The following is a 23,384-nucleotide window of genomic DNA, read 5'->3' on the forward strand; positions in this document are numbered from 1 at the left end:
TAAGACAAGATGCTACGGACGAAAGTAAGATATCAAATTCTATAAATGGGTACTGAAAGATCTCGTGATGTGGGGGATAAATGACAAGGAATCGTCAAATAACACTGCCAAATCTTTTATTTCAGTCACTCTTGATAGAAAGCTTTTATTAATGTGATAGTCAAACACAACATGATTTTTAGATTTGCTAAAAATTATAACAAAACACTTATCTTTATTTAACTGGAGACCATTGGAAAGAGACCAATTATATAAGGTCTTCCTGGATCCTTAGACAATCAGATACATTTGAAACTTTAAAATATAACTTAAGGTCATCAGCAAATAGCAAAAATTGACAAACCTTTATTACCTCAGAAATATCATTAATAAACAAATTAAAGCGAAGAGGACCCACATGTGAACCTTGTGGGACTCCTGAACTGACAAAGATAGGAATTGAAAGTGAACCCTTTATAAAAACAAACTAAATTCTTTCATTACGATAACTACTTATCCATGGAAGAAACCACTCAGGAAAGCCAATACATCTTAATTTAAAGATGAGAAAAGAATTGATTACTGTGTCAAATGCCTTCGAGAAATCAGTATAGATGGAGTCCACTTGGTACCCATCCTCGAAAGCCCTGATAATGTAATCATGATACAAAACAAGATTTGTAGATGTAGATTTACCCTGCCTAAATCCATGTTGCTCATTAATCAAAAGATCCCTACAATGCCAAGTAAGATATTTGTTTAGAATTAGTTCAAAAAGTTTAGGGATGGCAGATAACATAACAACAGGCCTATAATTTTTTATATTGTCTCTGTCACCGTTTTTAAATACAGGAGTTATATAAGATTAAGCCAAGTTTCTACCAGAATGATGACATCATAGTTGCCTTGGAAGATGGAGTTTCGAAGTTCATTGAGTCGAGTACGTATTCCTCCAAGATTCTGATAATATACAGACATAGTGTCTATTGCGACTGGTTTTTTGAAGTTTTTTTAGCAACTGTCGAAAGCCCCTTTGTAAATTTAATAATCAAGTCAGGTTCTCCCTTCTGTTCTCGAGCACGCAACTCTGTCAAAACAGTTTTAAACTGTTCCTGTTAAAGTTTCGTTTTATGGTAGACTATTTTTATGCCATCCCCAATGCGATTGCGCTTATTAATTGCGTTTATGACTAAATGTCGGTATTTGGTTACCTCCTTTATTGGCCTGTTTTTGCCATCAGCTGTCTGCCCCACTCGTAATATCTTCACCACATCGTTCTGGGAAAGACCAATGTTGTTGAGAATGGAAGTAAGTGCGCTGTTATCAGCATTTATTCTTTCTTGAATATTATTACTTGTTGATTCAGAGATGCCATAAACCATCAGATTATTAGCACGTTCAGCACGATCCTCAAATTCGTGCAATATTGTTTCCACATTAGTTGTATCACCAACGCACTGCTGCTACTGTTGCTTAACTGCATCTAGCTCTTCCTTTAAAGACTTGATTTGCTCCTACAGCTGAATGAATTTGTTAGTTAAAACAGGTAATTTTTTAAAGGAAAGCACATTAAGCAGAAGAACAAAATTATCCGTTTTTGAACTACAATGGCTCTCGGCACACTTGCACAAAGACCTGAGCATTTCTCCTCGAAATGGAAAACCACACGGCAGCTGTTACATCTAGGAGCTTTCTCTATTTGTTCGCCATAGATGGGTTTTGAGCATTTATTACAAGATTTCATTTTAACAAAATAACCTCAAAAATTTTGATTCAGAAAAATGAAGTCCCAGCAATAATATATATAAAACTAACAACTTTTACCCAAAGATCTTTATCAATCTTCACTAGTATGAAAATAGTTATTTTTAATCACTTATTTTAGTTTAATTAGGGAAATTAATCACGAGCATAACAAACACATGTGATCAACTTTGAGATTAACTATTGAACAGGTGATGGAGTTTAAATATCTAGGCATTACACTACCTTGTTCATGTTCAATAAAGCAAACAGAGCCGCAGGTTGCCCGAATGAAGCAATATGGAGAAATAAAAACATCAGAAAAGAAATGAAAGGCAGAATTTACTAAACAGTCATCAGACCAATAATGACATACGCGGCAGAAACAGAACCTGACACAGAGAGAACAAAAAGGATGTTAAAAACAGCAGAAATGAAAACACTTAGAAAAATTGATGATAAGATACTGTGGGACAGAGCTAGAAGTACAGATATACGACGTAGACGTAAGGTGGAGGACATCACAAGCTGGGTAAGAAATAAAAGACGGCGATAGATGGTTCTTCAACACGTAGAAGATCAGTGTAGGAACACCACTGCAACGATGAAGGTTTACATAAAGAATGAAGGAAAAACAACACACTGGAGGCATATTGAAAAATAGACAGAGTTATTTCTGCATAAAAAGAAGAAAGTAAAAGAGATTCAGCAATTAATATAAAAGCAAATATCATAGCATAATCCTTATACAGTTTAATAGAAAAAATTTAACAACTTCTTAATTCAACTTAAAAGAATTCGTTTTTTTTAATTATTAAGAAAATACTGTTTATACTTTCTTAAACAGACTTTTTAAATTTTTTCTGACATGTCACTGGGGATGCATTAGCCAAACAGGCAGTGTATAATATAACTAATGGACGACAACACTGATTGAAAAATTTCACAAAACACAAAACGCCTCCAAAAGAGAGAATATGATTGAATGAGAATCCACGTTTCGCTCTTTTCACTGGATGTATACCTAACAACTACAAACGTAGGTACGATGATAAATTCCATTTTTGTATCTCTTGATGCAAATATTACATTAGCATATTGTTGATAGCTACGAAGCGAAATAAACTCGTAATATGTTTTAAATTAAACTTTAAATTAAATAATTTTGGATTTTATAAATAAAACACTGTTTTCTAAATTTTGTCATAATTTAATTATTTCTGACTCTACAATCATTGGAAATATAAATGTAATTTTTTATTAACTTAACCCCAGTAATTTTAACAATCTGTTTCTCCATTGGAGCAATAAGTCAAATGTATTGTAGTATTTTTATTAATCTAATTTATTGTCTTTATTTATTATCAAAGGTTCTACATTTATAACACTTACAAGTTTATTAAAATCTTTATACGAGGCGTGTTTTTTAAGTAAGTACCGTTTTGGAATTAAAAAAAGACGTGCAAGGATATGGCAATAATTTTATTTTTAAAATACTGCCGCCTGACTTGTTAACCACTGCATCACAAATGTTTTGACTTCGTTATCGTCTTGAAGACGCTGACCGCCCAGGTGTTTCTTCAAGTGCTGGAACAAATGGTAGTCGCTGGGCGCCAGATCAGGGCTGTATGGAGGATGATCTAGAGTTTCCCATTTAAATGATTTATGAGATCTTTGGTCTGATTAGCCACATGTGGACGGGCATTGTCATGCAGCAAAACGATACCCTTACTCAACTTGCCACGTCTTTTGTTCTGGATTGCACGACGCAGATTTTTCAATGTCTCACAATAAGACGCTGCATTGATTGTCTCATTACGAGGCAGAAACTCCACTAGCAATACTCCTTTTCTGTCCCAAAAAACTGTGCACATGATTTTCCGGGCAGAAATTGTTTGCTTAAACTTCACTCTTTTGGGTGATGATGAGTGTCGTCATTCCATGGATTGTTGTTTCGATTCTGGTGTGATGTAGGCCACCCACGTTTCGTCACCAGTAACAATTTGGTCTAAAAAATCTTCACCTTCACTGTGGTACCGCTCAAGGAAAGTCAATGCACTGCCTAAACGTTGGGTTTTGTGCAAATCCGTCAACATTTTTGAAACCCAACGTGAACACAATTTCCGGTAATTCAAGTTCTCGGTAACAATGCGATACAAAACACTACGAGAATACTGAGGAAAGTAGTCGGACAATGATGAAATTGTAAAGCGTCTGTTTTCTCTCACCTTTTCGTCCACTTTCTGCACCAAATTTTCATTAACGACCGAAGGACGCCCACTCCGTTCTTCATCATGCACATTTGTGCGACCATCTTTAAATGCTCTCACCCATTTCCTTACCATTCCATCACTCATAATGTTTTGTCCGTAAACTTCAACGATCTCACGATGAATATCGATCGGTTTTACGCCTTTAGCACTAAGAAATCGTATAACAGCCCGTACTTCACAATCAGCGTGACTCACGATTGTTGGAGGCATCTTAAACACTGGAGTAAACAAGTATACAATGAAGAATCAGACTGTAATGGCGTCAGTGCGTAGACAAGAGATGTAGGTAACCAGCGCTCATGCGCGGAATGTCGACCGTAGCGCTGCGGCGGAATCGCAAAACGGTACTTACTTAAAAAACATGCCTCGTATATTTATTACAGTTTTACACTTATCACTAAGAACTAGAACACAAGTACTTTAATTTATATCATTTATTTACAATATTTATTTCGGACAAAAAACTCGACTTCATATTCAAAACTAACTGTAACTTAAATAAAAGGTTCCTCTATATTTATACTAAACAACCGTTAGACTAGAATTCCGGCGATTCCCTTCGAACAAACGAGAAGGTCACCCGGACTGGTTTTCATTCGACCTGCTTCTGGAAACTTCGAATCGTAGGAGACCCGTCAGGTATTACCTGGGGTTTCTGCCGGCTGGTGTATGATCTAGAAAAGACTTGAATGGAATAGAATTAGAAATATAATGTTTACAGTTAAATATGAATCATATATTTATCGTAACAGTATGTCTATTACTTCATTTCTTCTGTGAGTGTTGCCCATCAATTTGAACTATGGCACTTTGGTTCCAATATAAGGTTTGCACTATATTTAAAATTTTACTGTCAATGCGCTTGTTCATAAGTATTGATATTAGTTTTTCATGTCTCACTTTATCAAAAGCTTTTTCGTAATCAACAAAGCACAAGTGTAGATCAACGTTTACATCCCGACATCGCTGAATCAATATGTTGATGGCAAATAGTCCTTCTCGAGTACCCATTCCATTTTGAAACCCGAACTGCGTCTCGTTAATATCCTCCTCAGAAGAAATGAAGATCTGTAGAGGAGTTAGACAGGGATGTGTTTTATCGCCACTTTTGTTTAACTTATATTCTGAAGAAATTTTACAAAACACGCTTAATAATATCAAAGCGTGAGTCACCGTTAACGGAAAATAATTAACAACTTACCATGTGCAGACGACACTGTGATCATAGCAACGAGTATATAAGATCTACAACATCTTATCGAAAGCTTAAGTAAGTACATGGGTACAAGAAACAGTACTTGGGAACTTTGATCAATGAAACCAATGATCATACTGGCAGAAATAAACAGGCGAATAGAGATTGCCAGATCAGCATTTATACGAATGAAGAAACTCCTAACGTGCAAATATCTAAATTTGGAGATCAGACTACGTATTCAATAATATTATATGGAGCTGAGACTCGGATATTAAAAAAATGCATTTTAAAAAGAATCGAGGCTTTCGAACTCTGGTCATACCGCGTACGAGTATTAAAAATATCATGGACTGATAGAATTACCAATAAAGAAGTACTGGAGAGGGTTGGTAAAGGAACAGAACTAATCACCACTATACAAACCAGAAAACTGGAATACATAGGCCATGTGATGAGGGGACCAAAATATGAAATTTTGAGACTCATCATACAGGGAAAGATTCAAGGAAGATCTGTTGGCCGAAGGCAGAACTCATGGTTGAAGAATCAACGTGATTGGTATCAATGCAAATCGATTGATTTGTTTAGAGCAGCAAGTTTAAAAATAAAAATAGCCATTATGATTCCGTAGGGAGACGGCACTCTAAGAAGAAAAATGTCTATTACATAATGGTTATGTAGAGAGCATATATCCAGTGAGTTTTTCCTTAGTAAAGTAAACATTCAATAATGAAGGAAATAAATTCTAGTAATTTGTAAAGATTAGAGTATGGCCATTCTAGTAGCCGCAATAACCTACAGGCCCATCATGTACAAAGTGCTTCTTGTGAAGCTTAAGTGGAAAAACGAACATGGAAGGAACTGAGTTACCATCTGCATTAATAGCAAGAACCATAGTAATATTGGTCCCCCTCTCAGCTGAAGTAACATCACACAACTCTTTTCTCGCCTTTCTTCGCTATGATTTTTATCGGTTTCTGGACAGTCTCAGTCCCTGTCTCGTTTACATTCCAACTATCATTAGCTGTTAAATGGAGAGAGAATGCTCTCTTCTGCTGTTATCCACTATGTAGCTACTTCAAATTTAAAATTTTTTTAAACTGTTTGTCCGTTGTACATTGTTATGTAAATGTATTATTTAGTGTTAAGGACATTCATAACAGTGCTGAATACCCTAGAATTTTTACGAAATACCCCTGAAGATGCTCTGAGAGCGAAAGTACTTGGACAAGATTTAATAAAAAACTGTTCTCGATATCTGCCTTTAATTTGATTAAAGTTTATAAAAGTATTTATCTTCCTAAATTATGAGACATTAAAAAAACACACAAATACAGAATTAGTGGAAGCTGTTAAAAACTTAAAAAATGATTTATTCGATTTTATTTGGCTATCATATAAAAGATATATAAGCAACTTTAACTAATTTTTCTTTTTGTAAATTTGTTAAAAATTATTTTTTAGTTTTACACAGTGGTTAATTCAGTAGGTAGTACTATATGGTCCAAGTGAAAATATTTGGCTTCTATAAAACGAATAATAGTTTAAGTATGGGTGGTCAATGTATCCCATGTCTAAATCGATTTTCATTAAAAGCGGAGGATCACTAAGGGATGAAGGCAACCATTTGACTGGCAAAAGCTCAGAAACTGGGTCGGGTGTAGGATCTCTGAAAAAAAAAACATATTTATAAATATCACGAACAACATTCATAAAGTTTATCTATGTATAAAAGAAAGTTGTGAAATGCGTCCCTATTCAACAGAAAATAGAAAATAAGACAAAATAGAAGCAGAGAAAACCAAAAATCAAAACAAATTGAGTGCAATAAAAAATTACAATATCAATAACATAGGGATATATCATATCGTCATCGATAAGCATCTGATTTGTCCATTGTTGAACGTAGACCTCCTCTAGATATTTCCATTTATTTTTGTTCGGCGCCTTCAATTAGTCTATTGCTATCCTTCTTCTTCTTCTTAAAGTTCCATCTCCTATCGGAGGTTGGATATCATAATGGCTATGGTCACTTTGTTAGCTGCTGCTCTGAAAAGTTGTAGTGAACTACAGTTAAACCATTTTCTAAGGTTCTTCAGCCAGGAGATGCGTCTTCTTCCTATGCTTCTTCTTCCTTGGATCCTTCCTTGCATAATAATTCTCAGCAGCTCATATTTTTCTCCTCTGGTTATGTGACCCAAATATTCTAGTTTTCTTCTTTTTATGCTGTTCATAATTTCTAACTCCTTATTTAGACGTCGTAGTACCTCAGCATTGGTAATCCTTTGAACCCACTGAATTTTTAATATTCTTCTATAACACCACATTTCGAACGCTTCTATTTTCCTTATGTGTTGTTTCTTCAATGTCCAAGCTTCCATTCCGTATAGTAAGATAGAAAATAAGTAACATCCTTGAGTCCTCAATCTGAGATGCAACTGAAAGTCTCTGTTGGTAAGCATTGTCTTCATTTTCACAAATGCTTGCCTTACAGTTTCAATTCGGACTTTGATTTCTCTGCTTTGGTCATTTTTGTCATCAACCCAGGTTCCCAGATATTTATATGTCTCTACTTTTCTATTTGGGTTTGCTCTATCATTAATCTTTCATTTCCATGTTGCGTTTTTGAGACAATCATGAATTTAGTTTTTCTCTTATTTATTTTTAGTCCGTATCTAATGCAATAATCGTTAATTCTATTTACCAATTCTTGTAGCGATTCCAGGGTGTCTGCCATTATAACGGTGTCATCAGCGAATCTTATGTTATTTACTATTCTTCCGTTTACAGAGATTCCATCACCCAGATCCGCTATCGCTTCCTGGAATATGGCTTCACTGTACACGTTAAACAGTAATGGTGACAGACCACAGCTCTGTCTTACTCCTCTCTTTATATCTATATTTTCGGACTTTTGTTCTTCTATCTTTATATTGGCCTTTTGATTCGAATACAGATTGATAATGATTCGTAAGTCTCGTCTGTCTATATCTTTGTTTCTCAGTATTTCTATTAGTTTTTCATAGTCGGACCCTGTCGAATGCCTTCTCGAAGTCGATGAAACAGGAATAAATATCTAGGTTCATATCTAAGCATCTTTGAGAGAGGACATTAAAAGCAAACAATGCCTCTCTCGTTCCCAGTCCCTTGCGGAACCCAAACTGAGTATCATCTATATCATCTTCTAGTTTTCTATATAATCTTCCATGAATCACCTTTAGAAATATTTTGAGGGTATGACTTATTAGTGATATTGTCCTATAGTCTGAACAATCTTTGGCATATACTGTTTTTGGTATTGCTACAAAGGTGGACAACAACCATTCCTGTGGGATTTTTCCAGTTTTATATACTTCATTAAATAGGTCCAGAAGTACAGGTAGAGTTTCATCGTCTAGACATTTCAGTAGTTCCGCAGGTTTTGCAATTGGATAGCAATTGAATTGCTATCCAATTAGTCTTAATTATTTTGAGGTCGTTGGTCCATCGGATTGGGGGGGCTTCCCCTGCTTTGCTTTTCTACACGTAGTCTCCACTCGAGCAATTTTTTGTGCACCTGTCGCCTTTCATTCTTGCGACATATTCTGCCCATCTTCATTTCTGGCTTATAATACATTTGATGATGTCTTTCACTCCTGTTCGTCTAGCGAACTTTTTCTTCTTCTTCTTCTTTCTTCTTGTATCTTCTTCTTCATGTGCCTTGTCCGTTCCGAACGTTGGCAATCAACATCCCGCAACTTAACTTGATTTTAAGATTTGTTGTCGTCTATCTTCTTCAACATCTCTGTAACTAGTTATATCTATTCCCAGATATCTAAACCTTGCTTTCTGCTTTATTATTTTCCCATCAGTTTCGATTTTACATCGTAGTGGGTATTAAGATGTTGTCATACATTAGATTTTTTTTGCTGATACTATCATATTGTATTTCTTGGCTGTTATATTGAAGATGTGTGTTAATCTTTGGTGCTCGTCTTCTGTCTCGGCGATTAATGCGGCGTTGTCTGCATAACATAATATTTGGATTTCTATGTTCCCCATTCTGTAATCATGACCTTTACGTACTGTTTGTATTATTTCCTCTATTATTATATTAAAGAGAAGTGGTCTTAACGAGTCACCTTGTCTACTCCACTTTGTACTAGTATACACTGTGTTAGTTTTCCATTTATTTTTGCTTGTATTCGATTATGGAAGTAGATATTTTCGATGGTTTGTGTAATATTGATTGATGTGTTTCTTTTATACCGTAGGTGTAAGACGTCTTCGACTTGGATGCGATCGAAAGCCTTTGTCAGGCCTATGAAACATAGATATGCTAGTTTATTGTACTCTATGGCATTTTCTGTAATTTGTCTTAGTACAAATACGTCGTCTACGCAGGATCTTCCGGAACTGAATCCTTGTTTTTCATCTGATAAAGTTGTTAGTTTATTGATTTTGTTGGTTAGGACTTTTGTGGTAAGAAGTGCGGTGTTCAGTAAGTTTATACCTCTATAATTGTCCTTTCTTGAACATTGGTATCAATATGCCGTTTCTTTATGCGTCTGGTGTCTTGCAGTGCAATATTAGTTTTTGTATAAGTTTTGTCATCTCTAGGGTTATACTTTCTCCTACGTGTTGTAGAAGCTCGTTGGGTATTTCGTCTGGTCCTGGTGATTTTCTATTTTTGAGTAAATTTATGGCTCTCTACTTCCTGAAAACTGATTTCTATTTCGTGTCTTAATTCAAGTGCGTTATTGTGTTGATTATTATTTTTCTTTTTCTATTAACAGTTCCTTCGGGTACCTTTCCCATTCGTTTGCTGGTATGTTATTGTATTCCTTTAATTCGGCCATTTCTTTCCGTTGGTTTCTTATAAATCTCCATATGTGTTTTTGTGTGCCGTAGAAGTCACTTGCTATCCTTTTTGTAAACTGTTGCCAGTGTTCATTTTTTGTTCTTCTTACCAACCGCTTTGTTTCATTTTGTATTCTTTTATAGGTGTCTCGGAATTCTGGAGTATTTGATGTTTTGTACTTCGTGTAGGCCTCTCGTTTCTCTTTACATTTCTCTGTTATTTCTTTTCTGAACCATGGTGTCTTGTTGTTGTTTCTTTTGTTTAGTATGACTAGCGAAATTCCTATAGTCTATTTCTCAATCTTATTCCAAGAATTGATATCTTCACTTCATGTTGGGGGTCTCAATCTTTCCGCTGATGTTTCTACAAGAGTTAAGTTATGGTTTCTGTTGACGTTTCTGCTCCTTATGTGACGACTGGTAAAACATAGTGGTTAAAAGCTTTTCTTTTTAAATAGATTGGGACATTTTTAAAAGCATCTCTCATTTTCCGAAGTTCGGCGCAGTGATTATCGACGCTCAAACCTGGTTAGTTTAATATTAATTTTTATAATAATATTAATCTTAGTTTTAGGACCAAGGGCAGAGGCGTAAAAGATATAATTTCGAATTATACCAACTCTTTAATGAACCAGATGTCGTAAACTTTATTAAAACACAGCGACTTAGATGGGCTGGACATATAATACGAATATCAGACAGTACGATTGCTTAAAAGCTAATAACAGAAACACCTATAGGAAGATGTTGGGTTGATTAACATACATATATGAATAGTATACTATCCTCGATAAAATAGAAAAGCGTTTGTCGAAACATCCTCAATTAACAGAATGACGGTATTAGATTTTTGTTTTGATAAAGTGCAGCAACAACAAGTGTTTGTTTCGCAAATTTTAGGAAACACAGTGGTTAAGATTTGAATTCGGTTTCGCTAAGTAGAAATCGTTTGATTTCTCTTTTTGTTTTTAGATGGCGTAGTTACGTCTGTATATAGTTATTTTAATAACTATTGTCTAGGACGGGAAAGATTTTTGTTTTGGTTCAGAGCAGTGGCTATACCGTTCTGAAGAGACTTAAGGAGGTCGAAATACGTATCAACGGTTATTGCTGCACTTTATCAAAACAAAAATCTAATACCGTCATTCTGTTTTGTTATTTACTTCGTTGGAAGTACGAGAAACTGAATTCACTACGAATTTTGACTAGGATGAACGGCTTGTGGAATGCAATTTTAGATTCCCTTGCCGATTAATTCATCCAGCTGTTTGTTTCGCAAATTTTAGGAAACACAGTGGTTAAGATTTGAATTCGGTTTCGCTAAGTAGAAATCGTTTGATTTCTCTTTTTGTTTTATCCTCAATTAACTTTGATTTGGGTACTGAGATTCAGCAACATATTGCTTCATTTCGGGACAGGTTGAGTCATTATAGCATTCATGGCTTCAAAAAGGTGTATTTAAGTGAAGAGTTAAAAATTATGATAATGTACATTATCATAATATTCAACTCTTCACTTAAAATGTTTCAAAAAGAGTATCGTGCTGCATTTGTTATATTTATAATAGCACCTGTAGCAAGTGCAATGAGTTTAATGCAAAAATCAAGTCTCTTCATTTTGTTGACGATGCAGCACAGATAAAAGCTCTATCTATGGAAAATAAATTGCACAAAACTCGTGCCCAAGTTTTCTATGATAGAAAACGAGCTGTCCGAAAAAAAGCTATGAGAACTTTTTAGTATAAATCAATCGTCATGTACTACCAGAAAAACATTTCACTACCCAACATCAGCACTAACGATGTTTATTATAGGAAACTACTTTCTATGTTTTCGGTTAACATTCACGTACTGTCTTTAAGAAAATCCTGTTTTTTACATATCCTGAATATGTGTCAAGAAAAGGATCTGACGAGGTATCATCTTTTCTGTTCTTCTTTATTTTCAATTAACTACCAACAGTCCGCCATCTTCACATTTTCTGCGACTCAGCTGGCGGACAAAATAAAAATTTCACGATTGTTCGGCTACTTCATTACATTGTCCACGATATAAAGCGCCTAGATACTATTCAAATAACATTCCCCATCAAAGGGGAATATAAAAACATGGGCTTGATAAATTTGAAGACTAGGATGAAATTACCCGCAATTGAATAAATGTGTTAAAGATAAAAGTCGAAACCGTTTAAAGTTATAGACATGGACCAGAAATTAAGGAAACAGTGGACTACTTTTCTGCAAGAAAAATTTGTTTGTAACTGTCCAATAGCTCTGCAGCAAGTAAGAGAACTTCAAATGATGAAAGAAAACTAAGATTGGCATTTGGGAAAGCAAACAACTAACAAGTAGATCAATAAAATCTGTTGTTCCTAGAAAAATAAAAGATGGCGAATTTTAGCTACCAAGTAAAGCATACCATGGATCATTACCATTTTTTAAAGATAATTATTACGATTTACAAGTGTTAAAACGATTTTGTCTGCCAAATGCTAATGAATTTTATGAAACATTGCTATACGAATGAAAAATCGCTTTATTTTTTATTAACAAGAATCTAATAATCTTAAGTTCAAATTCTTTTGTTTAGATATTAACAAAATAGTAATAAACGACTTAAAAATATTGGCATGTAGTTTTATTTATTTCTAAGATCGTAACAAGCGGTTTGGTAACGTTAACTAACTTTTCTTTGTAAGTTACTTTTGTGACATCGTTTGTTTTTTTCCTTTACCCATTATATATAGGGGGTAGTGCAGTAATAATCAAAGAAAATGTTATGCACTATCAGGAAATGGGATACAGAACTAAAGAATTTCAAGCCACATCAGTAAAAATTACATGTAAAAACTATGAGGTAATCGTCACAGCGGTTTACAGTCCGCCAAGACATGCCATCAATATGTAGATTTCCTGGCCAGTTAAGGACATAGATTTATCCTTGGAGGAGACTTCAATGCAAAACTTATGCATTGGGGGTCACGACTGACTACCACCAAACAGAAATAATTTTTAGAAGCAATGAAATATATAAAATGCGACGCAATATCAACGGGCACATACTGGCCCACTGACACAAATAAAATCCCAGACCTTATCGACTTCTTTGTAGTCAGGAATATTTCAACAAATTACATAGAGATAGAAGAGGCATTGGATATGAACTCGGACCATTCTCCAATTATTCTCACACTCAGTGACACTGTTATCAAAAAAGAAAGCCCCCTAGATTTGTTAACAAAAATACTGACTGGAAAAGTTTCCAGATAGACCTTGAAGAGAAAATTAACTTCTCAGTTCCATTAAGAACCGTTGATCAACTAGAGGCAGAAGTAGAATTACCCAATAAAAATGTACAACAAGCTACTTGGAACAACAGCACGAACAGTGTCGAAAGAATAAAAGGAAATAACTACCCAAAAGAAATCAAAGAAATGATAACCGAAAAAAGAAAACTGAGACGCAAGTGCCATCATTCTAGAGCACCAGTTGATAAAACTTGATTAAATAATGCCATACAAAAATTAAAAAAAAAATCAAAAAATTAAAAACGAATCGGTTAGCATCTACCTAAGTGAACTATCAAATGATAGCGCTACTAATTACTCATTGTGGAAGGCTACCAAACAATTAAAAAGGCCAATCTTACAGAATCCACCAATTAGAAATACTAATGGTAGCTGAGCAAGAAGCAATATACAAAAGGCCAACAGGTTTGCTGACCACCTAGAAAATACTTTTCAACCAAATGAAGAACAAGAAATGATTAACTGGGAGCTCCCTGATCAAGATGAAATGGAGATTAGCCCTGTAACTCCAAAAGAAGTATATTTGGAAAAAAAGAAAATATAAATCCAAAGAAAGCTCCTGGATTTGATTTAATTACTGGGGAAGTGTTAAAGCAACTTCCAAGGAAAGCTGGAATAAAACTAACACATTTTATAAATGCTTTCTTTAGGCTGAGGTACGTACCAAAGATATGGAAGGTGGCAGAAATTATAATGACACTAAAACCAGGAAAACCTTCACAAGAAGCTTCTTCATATTTTACTGTTACCTGTCATGTCTAAATTATACGAAAAATTACTCTTGAAGAGACTAAAACCGATTATAGAGGAAAAAAATCTAATTCCTAATCATTAGTTTGGGTATCGAGCAAGCCACTCAACGATAGATCAGGTGCATACAATAACAGATATAGTAGAAAAAGCTCTAGAAGAAGGAAAAGTATGTTCCGCAATTTTCCTGGATGTAGCGCAGACTTTTGACAAAATGTGGCATGACGGATTATACTATAAAATGAGATGGTACTTACCAAAACAATATTCTGAACTACTAGAATCATATATATCCAGACTTCCACAAGGAAGTGTCCTGGGACTAGTGCTATACCTGATCTATACCAGCGATATTCCATCATTAGAACCTAGCACAATTGAGACATTTGCAGACGACACATGCATTCTAGCAGTCGGACAAAACCACGAGGATGCAGCAACCATGCTACAGAACTCTGTTGAACAAATTAATATCTCGACCAGGCGATGGCGTATCAAATTGAATGAAACAAAATCTGTTCATGTCAATTTTACTAGTAAAAGAGAACAACATATCCCAGTTCGTATAAATAGAAACCAAATACCTTATGCAAATACGGCAAAATATTTGGGTATTACATTAGATTCCAAGCTACGTTGGAAAGCACATATTAAGAAAAAAAAGGAGGAATCAGAAAATAAGTTCAGAAAGATGTACTGGTTGATGAGAAAAAAATCCACTCTGTCTACTTATAACAAATTGTTATTGTATAAGCAACTCTTTAAACTGATATGGATATATGGGATACAGCTATGGAGCTGTACAAAATAAAGTAACATTCAAATTATACAACGATATCAGAATAAATTATTAAGGAACATCGTTAACGCTCCATGGTACTTCAGAAACAGTGATCTTCATCGAGATCTCCAGATGGATACGGTTATCCAGACAATAAGTAAGTTTGCCGAGATTCATGAACAAAGGCTCTCCAACCACGTGAATTTTGAGGCCATCAAACTCCTAGACAACGCCAACCAAATAAGAAGACTTAAGAGAACGAAGCCGTTTGAGTTAGTGCTGTAAGTGAGTGAAGGTGAAAAAGCAGAGCAAAGTGAGGCTAAAGTGTACACGTTAGATAGTAGTACTATAATGTATTAGAGCCTAAGGAATATTGCTAAATGTAACCTTAGATAAGTTTTTTGTAATATTTTGTATATAGAACTAACTTGCTTATTGATCATAGTGAATGATCAGATAGCAATAATTATAAGATTCCTGTTGGAGTTTTAATAAAAAAACCCTTTATATATAAATATATATATTGTCAATAATTCACTTGTTTACCAATTTATCTCCTACTTTTTGAGTGTACTCACTCATCCAATTAGGATTCTCTTCACTCTATTATTTGCAGTTTTGCCAATTTACTGTTTCATGTAAACAGAATATTGCTTCATCATAACAAAAATAATATGACGAATGAAGCTTGGATTTTGATTACATAATTCTTGCATTCTTTTGAAAAACCGCAGTCGGTGCTCTATTCTCATTAAAAAAAAATTATGGCCCTTCACTGTATATAAATCTTCTTATAAGAAATTCGAAATATAGTCCCACATTTGAGATTTATCTCTAAAAGTAAAAACTTACCCACTTTTAATAAAATTTGACCACATTGTGGTCATACGTTTAACTATTATCAGGTCGTTATAAGTAGGAGTTATATTATTCCTGATAAAGAGATATGGCGCATCTTCTCCATGCTGGGCTCCTAAAAGAAAAATAATGATGTACTATAAAAATATGTTGTATTATTACCTATATTGTATAATATCCAAAAAAATGAATATTGAAAAATCGTTCCCTAAGACACGTGTCACATTGTTTATACAATCTGTGGATAACCTGAGGAAAAATCAATTCTGTTTTTTATGCTGTTTAACGAAAACATGCAGAGAAGGATTAAAAATAACATACGGTAGTAACCAAGCTGAAACTGTAAGGCGGATAATATCTTCCTTAAAAAATAAGCCTAATCCAAAGCCACCGTGAATAACATGAAAACTAGCATTTAATATTTTGCATAATTTGTTTTATATATTGTTATCACCAAATTTATCAAAGATAGTTGTTAGATACCTGTATTACAGAGTGTCACGAAAAATTTGAGAAAGAACAAAATAGCACTGACGGTGAAAATAGTGAGCAAGAATTGGATTTTGCAAATCATGTAGGAAGGGAGAAATCGCTACAAATGGTCGATACAGCCTGCGCAGAGAACAGGCAGCAAAGCCAAAGCAATTGATTTGGTAAGGCATTTACCTGGTCTAAGTGGCTTTATAAAATGTTTCTTCTTCTTTCTCTTTATAAGCAATTCTGCTTGTTCATTTGCGGATTAATACCTCTATAGAAGGTTTGCGCGTTTGCACTACATCCTTTGCGCGGTTGTCCGATACTTCTTCTGCTGATTATTAACTTATCTCTTGCTATTTTGATGACAAGGGTCTCCTCCATTATGATTATGTGGTTATTCCATTCCTTTTTTCTACTTTGTGTCCATTCATTTATACACTGTACGTTACATTTTCTTCTAACGTCTTCATTTCTCTTTCGATCTCTCAGCGTATGTCCTGTAATTCTTCTCGGTACTCTCATCTCTGCCGTTTCCAATAGCCCTTGCGTTTTGGCTGTGTCAGGTCTTGTTTCTGAGGCATATATGTCATTATTGGTTTTACACTGGCTTTATAAATTCTTGATTTCATCTCAGTGGTTAATGTGTCTGTTTCGCCATATAGTGTTATTAAGGCATCCAGTTTATTTGCTTTTTGTACTTGATCTTTCACTTCTTTGTCCAGGTCTCCATAGCTAGACAGTGTAATTCTCAGGTATTTTATTTCCATTACTTGTTCAGTACTGATGCCATCCATTTCCATTTTACATCTGGTTAGTTCTTTGCTGACTACTATTGTTTAAGTTTTCTGAGATGAGATTGTCATATTAAAGTCTTTTGCTCTTATATTAAATCTGTAGACCAGTCTTTGCAGACTATCTTTATCTTGGGCTATCAATATTGCGTCGTCTGCGTAACAGAGTATTTTGATTTCTTTGTTTTCCATTCTGTATCCTCTTCCTTTGTTAACGCTTTTGATGATTTCATCCATGATCAAATTAAAGAGCATGGGTCTCAATGAATCCCCTTTTCTTATTCCGCTACCTATTTCTGTAGGTTCTGTAAGTTGTCCATCTATTCTGACTTCCATTCTGGTTGTTTTGGTAGATGTTTTCGATAGTTTTTATAACATTTAGGGGAGCTTCTCTATTATATAGAAGATGGATTACATATTTGAGTCGGTCTCTGTCAAACGCTTTCTTTAGATGAATCATACACAGAAATGCTGCCCTATTATATTCTAGTGATTTCTCAGTAATTTGTTTTATAACGAATATTGCATTTGTACACGATCTTTCACTACGAAAACCCTGTTGTTCATCTGCTAAACTTATCCTCTGATTTATTAGACCTTGTAAAATTTTAGTTGTAAGTTTTAGCGTAGTATTTAACAAGTTTATACCTCTGTAGTTTTCTGGCTGATTTTATCTTCTTTTTTAAATAGTAGAATTAGTTCGCTCGTTCTTCATTTTTCCGGTATTTTTGTGCGTTTTATAATTTTAATAATTGTTGTTAATTGTTTTATCATTTCTGCTCCACAATATTTGAGTAACTCGTTTGGTATCCTGTCTTTACCTGCTGCTTTTCTGTTGGTTTTCAAGTATATTTCAAACTTCCTTTACATTTATATTAAGTTTTCCATTTGTGGTAATTTCTGGTGTTTCCAGTTCTAGCGTCGTTTATTCTTCCTCTGCTTATAGCTTTTTTAGGTAGTCAATCCACGTATCATTTTCTATGTGTCTTGGTTCTATTAGTTCCTTTACCTCCGTTCTTTGACCTCTTATGAAGCGCCATATTTCCTTTTGCAGACCGTAAAAATTGTATTCCATTGCTTTCGAAAAATATTTCCAGTGATCATTTTTTATTTTTTTTACAACCGCATGTGTTTCGTTTCTAATTATTTTGTTATTATGGTATGCCTCTTGTGTTTTGGTTGAAATGTATTTCAGGTAAGCTTTTTTTTACATTTTTTCTTCACTTCTGTACAAAACCGTGGAGTTCTTCACCTTGCGAACGATTAATGTTTATTTATATTTCTTTCACCAAGAACTTCCTTGGCCGAGGCTAAGATATTAGACTTAATTTTTGTCCAGCTTTCGTCGACTTCATCAATTTCTGTGATATGTATTTTTGCTTTGTTCAGTTATTTTTTTTTGGAATAGGTATCTTGGAGTCATCCTGTAAGCTTTTGACTTTTATCTTTGTGGTGTATTCTGGTGTTTTGTTATCCCATGGAATATGTGTTTTTATTCGGATTTTGTACAATACCAATTTATGATCGCTTCCTATTTCTGCTGATGTTAGTGCTCTTACATCCAAGATTTGCCAGGGTGGTAACTCTCTATTCGACAGAATATAGTCTATCATGTACCGATGCGAAGTATATTTCTCGCTTTCCATAAATTCGTTGTCCTCTTTCTCGCGTTAGTCGTCGCAATGAAACCATTCCTGTTCCGAGGCATAATCCTGTTTCTATGAGCTGTATGGTTTTAAAGTCTATCAGTAGGGTGCTAACTAGGCTGTAGACTAGGTAGTATAAAATTGTTGGCAGATCAAAATCCAACGAGTGTTTCTCAATGTATATTCACTGATGATGTAAAAAAAAAGAAATAATAAAGAGAACAAATGAAAGATTGGTTTTAGTAAGGCGACAATATGAAAATAAAGATAAGAGAGAATTACAATTTATTGACAAAACAGAACATTAAGCATTATTTGGTCTATTTTTTCTAACAGCAATTTTTAAATCAAATAACGAAGACTTAAAATTAATGTATGCAACAGATGGAACGGACAGACCAATTTTTAAGTGCACAATGTCTCTAAAACGTATACTCACTCTATTAACTTATCGAAGATTTCAGACCCACAATCCACAATGGAGAGCGAAAATATTAATGTTGCCTCTTGGGTTTTTAATAGAATCATTGAGAACTCGCAAACAAATTACTGCGTTAATGATCTTAGATGCATTGACGAAATGTTTAAGGTGCAAATTTAAACTATATATGTCCAATTATATATATTTATATAATGGGTATATGTATATACACTGATAGAGTTAGTAATGAAGCAGGATTATCAGATCAAGAAAAAAAATTTCAGTTCCTACCCAATCAGGACTTTGACACTCAAAGCCAATTTTTGGAAGCGGTAGAAATATCACTGCGGACAATTGGTTTAGCTATATCCAGGTTTTTGAAGAGTTATTGCTAGAAAAATTACATATTTAAGAACACTCGAAAAGAATAAACGAGAAATTCCTAACCAATTTTTGCCAAATAAAACTCGTGTAGAACAATCGATCTATGGATTTTACAGAACCATGACCATTCTTTCATACGTGCCTAAACTAAATAAAGCTGTGATTACGATTTCATTTATGCATAGATTTAATCAATTGATAGTTAAACTGGAAAACGAGATGATCCAATTCTATAACAACACAAAGGGGAAGTGGATAGTTTGGATTAAAAATGTGAGACATTTCTACATCTCTCGTAAACTCATATGTTTTATACACTTGTATAAACAAGAACGACCGTTCAAAATTTCAATTCATTAAATAATTCACGGCCACGTGATGCGGAACGAAGAAAAATATCGAATTCTTCAACTTGTTATGCAGGGTAAAGTATTTGGCAGAAGAGGACCGGGACGCCGTCGTATCTCGTGGTTGAAAAATCTCCGACAATGGTTTGGGATGACCTCAGCGGAGCTGTTTCGCAGAGCAGTCAACAAAACCATGATAGCCTTGATGATCGCCAACATCCGGACCGGATAAGGCACTGAAGAAGAAAAAGAAAATAATTAGGTGATCAACTTAAAAAAGACTGGATGACACCGGAAATAGTTGAGCTAATAAATGAAAAAAGAAAATACAAAAATAAAGATGAAAATAAATATAAAACCATCAAGAATAAAATCAAATATGAAATCAGAAAGGCTAAGGAGGAATGGATGAACAAAGAATGCCAGGAATTGGAAGAACTCAGCAACAAACATGACACCTCAAACTTACATAAAAAAATGAAAGAATTTACAGGCAACACCAGACAAAGAAGAACACTCGTAACAAGAGATAATAATGGAGAAATACTTACTGAAGAGAGCAAAATAAAGGAAGTATGGGAACAATATATAATCCATCTGTTCCATGACGAGAGAGAAAATGAACAAGATATAGGTGAAGAAAAACAATACCTACAAATTTTACCCTCAGAAGTAAAGAATACCCTACAGAATGCAAAACAAGGAAGAGCACCGGGTCCGGATCAAATTCCAGTTGAACTGTTAAAAGCCTTAGATGACGGTAATATAAAGAGACTCACCCGAATTCTCAAGCACATATATGTAGAGGGCAACATCCCGGAAGAATGGCTTAAATCGATATTTTTACCTCTACCAAAAAACAACAATCCCAAATAATGTAATGACTATAGATTGATAAGCCTAATGTGCCACCCTTTAAAGATTCTCTTGAAAATTGTTCAAAACCGAATTTATAAGAAATGTGAGGAGCAGATAGATGAAACTCAGTTTGGCTTCAGAGGAGGCATGGGTACAAGAGAAGCATTATTTGCATTGACGATACTCTTGCAGAAATGTCGGGAATATAACAAGAGTGCATATGTATGCTTCATAGACTTTAGGAAGGCCTTTGACCGAGTGCAGCATATGAAGTTAATAGATGAATTAAAAAACATCAATTTAGACAAAAAAGACATTGAGTTTATTAAGGCTATATACTGGAACCAGAAAGCAGTAGTAAAGGTAAACGATATAGAAACAAATAATATACCGATTGCGAGAGGGGTAAGGCAAGGATGCGTCTTGTCTCCGACGCTTTTCAACGTGTACTCACAGGTCATATTCAGAAAGGCCTTATGGAAAAAAAAAGAGGGAATAAGAATTGGTGGAGAAATCATAAACACCATGAGATTTGCAGATGACACGGTAATTATGGCTGAGAGTATAGAAGAACTACAAACTTTACTAGATGCAATAAATAGTGAATGCATTCAAATCGGACTTGACATCAACACAGATAAGATCAAATTTATGATAGTATCAAGGAGTCCAATAAATAATGAACAACTAACTCTTGGTGGACAGCAAATAGAGAGAGTGACAAAATATAAATATCTGGGAGCTTACATCAACACAGAATTAGATCCAGACCAAGAGATCCGGGTACGAATAGAAATGGCAAGGGCAGCGTTCTTAAAATTCAAACAATTGTTCTGTGACAAAAATCTGAATACTGCGCTGAGACTGAGGTTTGTTGAATGTTACGTCTGGTCGCAACTATTGTACGGGGTAGAAACATGGACACTAAAAGCGCAAATAGTTAAAAAGATTGAAGCCTTTGAACTTTGGATATACCGGAGAATGTTAAGAATTCCATGGACTGCCAGGGTCACCAATGAGGAAGTGCTGAGAAGGATGGGTCGAGACAAAAAATTGTTGAGAACGATAAAAGTACGCAAGACTGCATACCTTGGACACATACTAAGAAATAATAAATATAGTCTTCTGCAGGTCATCATGCAGGGTAGAGTCGATGGCAAAAAGGGAATAGGTAGAAAGAGGAAGTCATGGCTGCGAAATATTCGAGACTGGACAAACATGACTGTAGACGAATTATTCCACGTTGCAAAAGACAGAGAAGCTTTTAAAAATGTGGTCGCCAACCTCCGTTAATGGGGACGGCATAGGAAGAAGAAGAAGAAATAATTAGGTACTGATCTAATAACGCTACATGTAAGACGACGATTTACCAACTGTCATTTGCCGAGAGAGTTGAGATCAATAATTAGTTCAATTTTACAATAACGAATCCCATTAGTGACGATTCCTGTTGCAGATAATAAAAGAAGACGATGTAGAAAATATCCTAGAACCAAGAATTGCGAAGAACTTCTGCGAATTGCAAGTTTTCTATGGTACATAGTTGTTTAGAAAAATGTGTACAGAAAAAATGTGTAAGGACTGTACAATTGAGTAACTGTGAAATTTTTTGTTAAACGTTATATTTTTTATTTTAATAATGCACACATCACTAGAGCCGCTTACACATCTGGCGAACATGTGACTGAAGACCTTTGACCGAATTCGTTCGGTCTTTTGTCCACATTACAGCAAACGAATTCGTTTGCAGTCATTCGATCAGTTTCGCGGGTATTTTTGGGGATTCACGGCGCGGCAATTATGTAACTTGTAAAAATGACATCGGATGAGGATATAGTTATTGCAAGTGTGTTGTATATTATTATTAGTGACCGAAGCGAAGACCAAAGAAGTAAAACACTTCCCCAAAAAACGACGAAACCTGCGCTGGTGGACAGCATCATTGTTTAAAAACTGAAGTCAGTAAAGGGATAGCCTTATTTAATGATCTAGAAGCTGAAATAAAATACGGACTTCTTCAAAATTTTTGTAGAAATCTACTAATTTTGAATGGTTATTAAATGAAATTGCTCCAAAAATCGCGAAAAAGATACAAATTTAGAGAAGCGATACCGGCAACAGTAAGGTTGATGCTTACCCTACGATCTTTAGCTACTGGCGACCTATCTACAAGTTTTAAGCACTTTATTTCATAAATCTTCCCGCTCTCGATATAAACCAATAAGCTCTAAACATAGTCACTTTCACTCGGAAGTTTACACAAAAAGCCAAATGAATTCCTTCTTCAATTTTCTTTTGATATATCGCCCAGTGAGCGAACTCTAGCGAAGGCAAACATACGCGTTTGGTCGGAAGGCTTCGGCCACACGCGTTCGCCAAATGTGTACAAGCCTTACGGCGTACATATCTTAGTTAATTTCTAAACCAATATTGTTCAAATTTTTGATTTTATAACAAAAATACTCTTATTTTTGGTTAAAGTTAAAATTATTTCAAACTACTGTTTTTTAATAACATCCTATTATCTTTTTTTTATTTTTTGTATGACAAAGCTAACGTTTTCATTAGTTTTTTACGATTTTAAAAGGTTGGGGTACGGTTAGACCCCACGTCAACATTTATGTCAAGGTTATATCACGTCAACAGTTGAGGGTTAAATCCAGTGGCGGCTGGTGTGGTAAAATTTTGGGTAGGCCAAGCCAGCAAATTACATATAGCTATGTGTAATCAGTG

General features: G+C 34.8%; 1 protein-coding gene across 1 annotated transcript in view; it reads right to left on the reverse strand.

Annotated features, from left to right (window-relative positions):
• Positions 1-6,508: 6,508 nt before the first annotated feature.
• Positions 6,509-23,384, reverse strand: part of LOC140449119 (esterase FE4-like) — a 41,653-nt gene continuing 24,777 nt past the window's right edge. Inside the window, exons 6-7 of the mRNA XM_072542264.1 lie at positions 15,722-15,842; positions 6,509-6,862 (exon numbers count right to left, since the gene is read on the reverse strand). Coding sequence (XP_072398365.1) covers positions 6,676-6,862; positions 15,722-15,842 — 308 coding nt within the window. The 3' untranslated portion in view covers positions 6,509-6,675. The remainder of the gene's footprint in view (positions 6,863-15,721; positions 15,843-23,384) is intronic.

The sequence above is a fragment of the Diabrotica undecimpunctata genome, chromosome 8, assembly GCF_040954645.1.
Source record: "Diabrotica undecimpunctata isolate CICGRU chromosome 8, icDiaUnde3, whole genome shotgun sequence".
NCBI classification, from domain to species: domain Eukaryota; kingdom Metazoa; phylum Arthropoda; class Insecta; order Coleoptera; family Chrysomelidae; genus Diabrotica; species Diabrotica undecimpunctata.